The sequence below is a fragment of the Ammodytes marinus genome, assembly GCF_949987685.1.
Source record: "Ammodytes marinus genome assembly, chromosome: 9".
NCBI classification, from domain to species: domain Eukaryota; kingdom Metazoa; phylum Chordata; class Actinopteri; order Uranoscopiformes; family Ammodytidae; genus Ammodytes; species Ammodytes marinus.
In genome coordinates this window covers 2,436,997-2,446,048 of record NC_137213.1, presented here as the reverse complement: position 1 = coordinate 2,446,048, position 9,052 = coordinate 2,436,997, and the positions used below count along the sequence as shown (strand labels likewise).

The 9,052-nt window shown below is 40.4% G+C and overlaps 1 protein-coding gene across 1 annotated transcript; it reads left to right on the top strand.

Moving 5' to 3' along the window:
- Positions 1-570: 570 nt before the first annotated feature.
- On the top strand, positions 571-6,476 carry LOC307256046 (uncharacterized protein; the record flags this gene model as incomplete). Its single annotated transcript, XM_080034912.1, has 3 exons — positions 571-740; positions 4,722-5,710; positions 6,399-6,476. The coding sequence occupies exons 1-3, from the start codon at positions 698-700 to the stop codon at positions 6,474-6,476; spliced, it is 1,110 nt and encodes a 369-aa protein (XP_079891038.1). The 5' UTR covers positions 571-697.
- Between the last annotated feature and the right edge of the window lie 2,576 nt (positions 6,477-9,052).

Here is a 9,052-nt window from a genome sequence, read left to right as displayed (position 1 = left end):
ATAGTAGTCCTAGTGCCAACAGTCAGTCACTTCTTCCACACAGGTGGAAGTAAGTGTTCTTTACTTTTACCTGTGCTCTTAAAAACTGTCTGTATTTTGGACCCTTATTATTATTATTATTATTATTATTATTATTATTATTATTTCAAGTGGGATGAATAAAGTATAAATCTTTTTAAAATCATTCAACAATGATTGAAAAATCTTCATCCACCGGTTTGATTACTAATAGTCCTAATCATTACTATCTGGTGTGTGGAGGGCAGCATTAAAGTCTGCCGGGAAGAGTTTTATTTTAACAGTTCCCCATTCAAAAAATAAGTAATAAAAAAGTTGCAAGATAGACTAAATAAAACCCCTCCGCCTCCTTTTTATCCACTTATTTATTTATTTATCTATTAATTATTATTTCCTTTTTTCTTTTCTTGTAAAATGACATAAATGCTATTGTTACATACTCCGATACAGTTGGTGGCGGTATGCACCAAAGAAAGTTAGGTTGTAACCCGCCAGTAAACAAGAAGAAGAAGAAGAAGAAGAAGTAGTAGAAGAAGAAGAAACACAGTTCCCCGGAAGTGCTCATGCTGTGCTTCTCTTCTCCACTAACCTGCCACTAACGCGAGCGGAGAAGAAAACCGTCAAGTAAAACCAAAAACACCAATAACGAGAGGAACCAGTCCCCGGTTCCCCGACGGAGATGGACCGGGACCTGGAGCCGGTAACGAATCCGCTAGGAGAAGGTGAGTTCCGCCTGCTCTTACCGCTCTTCTAACAATGCTAAGCTCACGTTAGCTGCTCCGTGCTATGTTTCAGTGTTCAAAAGCTAGCTGATCCATCATATACTAAGGAGTGACCTTTTATATACTATCTATGGGAGTGACACAGGGAGAAGAACACAATATTATCCCCTTAAAACAAAATGGTCTCTAAAGTTAGAGCTTACCGTTTAATGGGTGCCCATAGACCACCATGCTAGCCTCTCAGACAATCTTACAAGAATCAGAATTGTATTGTCACTACCAGGGGCTGGCCCAAGCCTTCAAGGAATAATTTGATTAGGGGCCCTCTCCATTGTTAGCGCTGCCAAAATTATTGACAGCTGTCAATTTTAATTCACACAACTACTGTAAATCTAATAGCCTACCCCTTATCAATTGCATCGGTTGTAGCTGTGCATTAGATAATTGACTGTAATTGACAGTTGACTGTAGTTGATGGGAGGAGCCTGCTTAATGTCTTGATTGTACATGGCATTGCTTCGTTTCTCCCAATAAATCGTTATATATAACCTACTACTGTATAAAGGCACTGCTCCTGGGGGCCTGGTGGTGCAGAGTGTGACGTTGGATCGCGTGATGGGCAGGTTCAGTAATAGCTACATTTATTTTTTTATTTTTTGTGAATACTTATAAAAAATAAGAGGGGGTAGGACCAGAAACGTTTTTAACTTCTTCCTATCCCTTTTGAACAAGGGGTTTGATATTGCCCCCAGGGAATGTCTTAATCAAGGTGGCAATATTGTTCGCTATGTGCAGGTACAAATTTTGTGCAAACATACTGTTTTGGTGCAATAGTATGCAGAGACACTTAATAGGAAATAATGGACCATACATTTAACATGTGTACACATCAGAGTGCAAATTCAACTTTTTAAAGTTCCTTTTTGGATGGGGGGCCTTTGTGCGATTATTATGGACAATAGGCCTTCTGTGATGCGATAGGCTATAATTCATTAATGGTTATTATTAGCCTACTTGCTTGATTTATTTTTGAATACAGAGGTTATTGATAATTTTGGAACATGTATTTCCCAATTTAAAACATAAAAATAAAGCAGCATTGAAAATTCAGAAAATAAATCTTGTAGACCTACACTAGCATGCTGTTTACAAATAACTCAATAGTTGAAATAATAAATACAATGTGGTTTCCCCTTGAAAATAACTAAATGCATTTCTCCAAAGGTCAAAGACAGTAACAGTGTGGCACTTCTGTAAACTTACTGAAAGGTGCCTGGGCCATCACTCTCATGCATTCATCAGACTTTTTCTCTGCGCTGTTTGAGCTGATAGATAGGTTGTGTTGCCACAGTGATGTGGAGTCTTAAACTAGTCTAGCTTTGCAGAGTACTTCTTTCTGTTCAGCTAAATATCCCCATAGTACAGTGCTGTGTTTATTATCGCCACCAGTTCAATGACGGCTTGCTTCTGCTCGTTTACTCTCCCGCGTGCATGCCGTAGTCACGTGCGGCGCGGTCGTGCGCAGAGCCACAGACATACACACACACTCACACAGAGCAGCTGATAGGGAAACGCTTCGAAACACATGCACATTTTTTTCTGCAAAATAAAAATTATTATTATTTTTTGGTCGGTTGGTAGTCAAAGCTGGCGTTGGTGAGCCGTCCGCCTTAGCCATAAATCGCTGGGGGAAACACTCGGTTTGATAGTATCCAGCTCATAACGTTGTTGCACACACACGTGTGTTTCATTGACAGTTTTGGGTTGGCACCTTTTCTAAAAGATCCATGGTCCGCATCAAATTGCACAATTTTGAAAGGACTCTCTCCTAACCCGAAATTTGAAAATAAAGTTCTAATTATGCGCAGTTGTCAGCCTGGTTCTCCAGCAGAGTCTGCCAGGTGGAAGTGTCCGGAAAAAAGTGTCTCATAGGCGGGTACAGGCCGTGCGTAATGCCACTCCTCCTGCGTCCTGCTGGTGAAGAGAGCATACAGGTGTATTAATTAATTATAATTACAGGGCTGTACAGTGCGACAGTTTTGATCGCATTTGCTACTAAAATTGATCACGTGCGATGATGAATACAAGTCCACTCGCACTAGTGCGACAGCTTGCTAATGAGCAGATGCTGTCTCTTTGAAACACAGAGGTGCGCTGCACAACACTGCTTAGAGGGCTCTACATTAACACTCTCCAAGTGCGGGTAAATATAGTCTTAGGCAAGTAAGTTATTGAGTCCACCCGCTACTTTGGCTGGTGAAAGATGTGTGCTCTGGATCTGTGCTCGTGCGGCGGTTCTAGCGTCTAATCAACTTCCCCAACGGCAATAACCAGAAGGAGATGACTCTTAACATTAACAGTTAAGTTAGCGCGTGTGCAAACAGAACATTTCCTGTGCACCTTCACATTAAAAGCCTGTTACTAGCCAAACATGAGTTGACTTTTATTTTGAAGCCGGTAAGAACAGGAAGTTAGCGCTTGACAGCCCTGCAGTGCTCTAGCTACAAAGGCAACTCATTCAGATGCAGAGAGCACGCCACAGTAGTCTATTTAAACAAATACTCCCAACACATTTACAACAACCTATTTAATTTATCCTAAATTGTACCAATATGTATACTTATTTATTTAATAGGCTATGTTTCATGTTTTAACTGTTTAAAGTTTGGTTTTAATTAACAGATGGACATTTTCTAAAAAAAAATATTATTACTAATATATATGTTATAGGCTACAAAAATATATATAGATATAGATATTATTTTTACATTTTTATGGAAAGAAATAATTCTGAATCAGCATAAAATTGCAATTGGCAGGTTGGATTATTTTGTCTAAATTGCAATCAGTGCACCCCTATTCATTGTTCTACAATTATTACTGCACACCCTAGGATATAATATTAATTGAGAATCTCAAGTGAGACCAAGATGACGTGCTCAAAGGTAATTAGAGCGAAATGCAAGAGTTAAGGTTATGAAAGTTATCGATCATACTTTGTGTGCTACCGAATTTATTTTTGTGCTACTGATTTTTTTTTGCTTGCTAGCACCAGTGTTACCACCTAAAAAAATAAGGGTACAGCCCTGAATTAATTAAAATAATTAATGCTGAATATAGAGTATGGTCACATATGTTATGGCCTATGCGACATGAGCGCTGAGAATATTGATCAGATAAGTGATTGATCAAACATAAAATCATCATAAAAACATCCTGATGGAGATTTCGGTTGAGATTTCTGTTGAGTGTTTGTGCTTCAAACTGTACACGGCGCGTTGTTACAGGCTTTCTTCAAAGGTGACAAAAACTCAGATAAACTTCTTTTTTTCACAGTGGCCCTAATACACAGTTACATTTATTTTCAATATTAACACCATCATTTGGATTTTCCATGATTAAAAAAACAAATGTTAAATGTATATATCCACCTTCTGTAATGTATCTTTCCGTTCCTACAACAATAAACGAGAAAATTAAACTTTTTCGCGCACATTTGGAGTAGTAGAATTAATCGTGATTAATCCACAGCTACCCTGTGATTAATCTGATTATAGATTGTAATCGTTTGACAGCCCTAGTTTTTTTGTAAGCACAGTCCTCACACCTCAAGATGAATGCCAGACGCGTGACGAAATGCAACAAAGAAGGAGTTCCCCCGGTATTTAAACTATGCTTTTTTCGGGTTCAGATTTTTACTTTTTATTTCTCACACTGGCTTTGCTGTATTTCGTCTCTGCGAAGGCGTTCTGTTTAGACCCTAAACAGAACTCTCTTTAAGACCCCCGTCTGTCCTCTGCCTGGAACCTGGCCAATCTGCTCTGATTGAAGATTTGTTAGCTGCAGCTAGTAGTTGTCTATTCATTTACCAGCAGCCATATAACGGCACTTTGATGCAAAAATATCTACAAAAAATCCAGAATCTCCATGTTAGTTTGGTTTTTTCCTAAACTTGTCCTTGTGTTTGACCTTTACTTCCAGACGTCCAGCAGCTGGTGGAGATTAAAGAGGAGGTTGTCCCTGAACAACAGGAGTGGAGCCCCGGTCTGGCTCAGGAGGAGCCACCAGAGCCCCCACACATTGAAGAGGAACAGGAGGAACTCTGGACCCGTCAGGAGAGAGAGCAGCTTCAGGGGCTGGATGAGGCTGATATCACCAAGTTCCTCTTCACTCCTGTCCACGTGAAGAGTGAAGATGATGAAGAGAAACCTCAGTCCTCACAGCTTCACCAAAGACAAACTGAAGTCTCTGAACATGATAAGAGTTGTACTACTGGAGAGAAACCATTACGCTGCTCTGGGTGTGGGAAACAATTTAGTTCAAATGGGGATCTGAATAGACACATGAAAATTCACACAGGAAATAAACCGTTTAGTTGCTCAACTTGTGCAAAAACATTTAAACGGAAGGAACATTTGAAAGCGCATATGACTGTCCACACAGGAGAGAGAAGATTCAGCTGCTCGGTTTGTGGAAAAAGTATTCTCTACAAGGCACACCTGGATGTACACATGAAAATTCACACAGGAGAAAAACCCTTTACCTGCTCAGTCTGTGGTAAAGGATTTAGCCGCAAGACACATGAGAATTCACACATGAGAATTCACACAGGGGAGAAACCATTCAGTTGCTCAGTATGTGGTAAACAATTTGCCAGGAAAGAACACATGACTGAACACATGGTCGTGCACATGGGGGAGAAACCGTACAGCTGCAGCGTTTGTGACAAAAGATTCACTCGGTTCAACAGTGTCAAAAAACACAAGTGTGTCAGTCCTCAGTCCTTAGAGCTCCATCAAAGACAAACTGAGGAGAACAGAGAGGCAGAGCATCGAGCCAGCAGCTCAACCGAACAACTCAACCTACAAATTAAAGAGAAACAGGAGGAATGCTGGACCGGGCAAGAGGGGGAGCAGCTTCAGGGGCTGAAGGAGGCTGATATCACCATGTTCCCCTTCACTCCTATCCCTGTGAAGAGTGAAGATGATGAAGAGAAACCTCAGCCCTCACAGCTTCATCAAAACCAAAATGAACACATTGAACCAGCCCCTGATGGAGATGACTGTGGAGGACCAGAACCAGCCAGGAACTCACATCTAGAGCCACATTTACAACCTGAGACTGAAGACCAGCCTGAAGACTCCTCTGAGACTGACAACAGTGATGACTGGGAAAACACCACTGAATACGAGTCAAGTGTAAACAATAGCAAGAGACCATTTCGCTTCTCTGAGTGTGGTAAAAGATTCGGTCGCAAATTAATTTTGAAGAGACACACGAGAATTCGCAAACCATGTAGTTGCCTGGTTTGTGGAAAAGGATTTACACAGAGTGGACACTTGACACGACACATGGCCGTCCACACAGGGGAGCAAAAATTCAGCTGCCCAGAGTGCGGGAAACGATTCAATATGAGTGAGAATCTGAAGATACACATGAGAATTCACACAGGAGAGAAACCGTTTTGTTGCTCAGTTTGTGGTAAAGGATTTATACGACAGGAAACATTGAGACGGCACACGGTCGTCCACACAGGAGAAAAACCCTACAGCTGCAGCGTTTGTGAGAAAAATTTCAGTTGGCAGAGTACACTCAAAAGACACAATTGTTACAGTCGTCAGTTATCACAGCTTCATCACACACAAACTGAACAGATAGGAAGAGTGGCTGATGGAGAAGACTGTGGAGGACCAGAACCAGCCAGGAACCCACATCCAGATCAACATGTACAACTAGAGACTGAGACCAGCAATAAGGATTTGTTAATGTTGAATTCGCAATAGGCTTGAATTTTTTCAGTACACAGATACTACCTGCACTCTTATTTATCAAACCTGCTCAACTGACATGCTCATGTTATATGTTCCCTATGCCCGGTCTGAGCTTGGTAAAACCGCTTTTAGCCATAGTGCCCCTAACTCCTGGAACAGCCTACAACATACAATTAAATTAAATACACTCATAACTGTTAACCAATTTAAAATCATTATTTTGAATCAGCCCCTCTACACTTGTAACTGTTTTAATTAGGCTATTGTCTCTTTCATTCAATTGATCTGAATGTTAAATTGTTGTTGTCTGTGTGTGTGTGTGTGTGTGTGTGTGTAAACCTGTTATGTATTCTCATTGTATATTGTGTATCTGTACAAACTCGACGTCATTGTAAAAGAGGGTCACCCCTCAATTGATCTTTCGAGGTTAAATAAAGGAAAATGAAATGAAATTTAATTTACAGTTTGTTGGACCAGATGAACTGATTTTATTTCTTATTTCCTTTCCATTTTCTTATCAAAATAGTCTTTGAAATTTTGTGTGTATACAGTGTGTATTGAGCCACTAGCCGCTTGCGGCTTTTTTGTTAGCTTGGCAACAGCTTTCAGTGGTTTACCACTTCCCAGTGTGGGAATGGTAATTAAATGATTGTGTTTAGCAACATTTAGATTAGGGCTGTCAAACGATTAACATTTTTAATCAGATTAATCACAGGATTCTGTGGATTAATCACGATTAATTTCACCATTCGAAATATGCCCGAAAAATCTGAATTTTCTCTGTATATTGTTGTATGAACGGAAAGATAAATGACAGGAGGTGGATATGTACATTTAAAATTAGTATGTTTATTAATTGAAAATCCAAATGATGGTTTTAATACTGAAAATAAATTTAAATCAAACTAAAATATATAGGCCTACCTATCAAACCATAATTCAATTGGTCTGTCTCTTTCTTTACTATGTCTTTGGGCAATTATAGGATAGGCTAAAGAATGGCATTTATTTGGTGTATCTATAGGTTGTGCATTCTTGAATACAACTTGATTACAGTTGTGTGTGTGTGTTAACCCTGCGTTAACGCGTTAATTTTGACAGCCCTAATTTAGATACATTACACAATTAGCACGACGAGGGAGGGACACAGTCTCTTTTAAAGGTTTCTGTTTTTATGATTTTTGCATCCTCCTCAAAAAGCAGCAATGAGATCCTCAGACCAATGAACTCTAACCCCTCCCCATCACAACTATATGTGGATATCTATGAATATCACCAACAGGATTGGTGCCAAGGACAGGCTAACCTTTTTCTGTATCATACTATATTAAGTTGTCACATTAAGGTATAATACTGTATAACATGTCTCTTAAGCATTGCAAGAGTCCAGACTGTGTGGATCAAAAACTATAAAGACATAACATTTATAAGCTGTTCTGGAGATGTTATCATGGAAAATCATGAGGACAGAAACCTCTTATGACAGAAAATATTGGCTGTCACTTCCCAATTTGACTGATTCAAGAAATTTCACTGGATTTGTTCTGAGTTCAGATACGACTGAGTGCTGAATCGTGTTGAATAACTTTAAATCAACACTGAAAACCTTCCCTACAGCCTAAACTAGAATTTAACACCCCTTTAAAAATGTTCTAATGTGGTTGTGTAACTTGATCTCTTTAGCCCCTTTTACACAGCCAGTGAAAGCCGGGAATATGCCGGCCTTTCGGCCCTCCGCCCTGCTGTATAAATGCGACAGTTGCGGAACGAGGGAAGAAAGGTGCGAGTGATCGTTCCGGGAATTTTACTACCTCGGGGGGTAGTAAGATTCCCGACACGATCAGTTCCGCCTCTCTGTTTAAATGCTCCAGCTTGTTGATGCGGAACTGGGGGGCGTTTGACGTTCCATAGTCTACGTTCTAAACATGCGACCATGTTAGCAGTTGAAGGACGTGTGTTTAACATTAACCACGGCGGCCTGATGTCCCGTAAAAATCACCAAATAAAAGGAACGGCGTATAATCTAGCTGATCATAAGGTCCGTTGCTCAATCCAAACCCCCGCGCTTCATTTTGCAGAGTGTATGAGTCTATTTCTGCCCAGGAGAAGTTGTACAATGGGAAAGCTAGGCTAGGCTAAGTAAGGGATAAAGTATAGCGAACGGGTCACTTGCTAGAAATAAAGACCGACAAGCTGAAGCAGGAGCCCGACGCGCAGCGGAGGGCTCTTGCTCTAGGTTCTTATGTAACTAAAACGTAGTTCAGTACGCCAGTAAATAGGAACGACCAAGGAACGGTGGAATAGTCTGCTCGCCCCGCTAGACTGTCTGCTTCAGCTGACTGAAGGCTCGGGCTCAGCTGTTAGCCACAGAGCTACTGTTTTGCTAACACAACTCAAGACTCGCACACTCTACAAATAATAATTCTAATCGGCCAATATGTTTAACAAGAGTTCCATCTAGCTAACAAAGCATTATCCCCCAACATAAATAACACAATTCATGGAGAAAATTACTGCGGAACGTTTACATTGCGGGCTGCA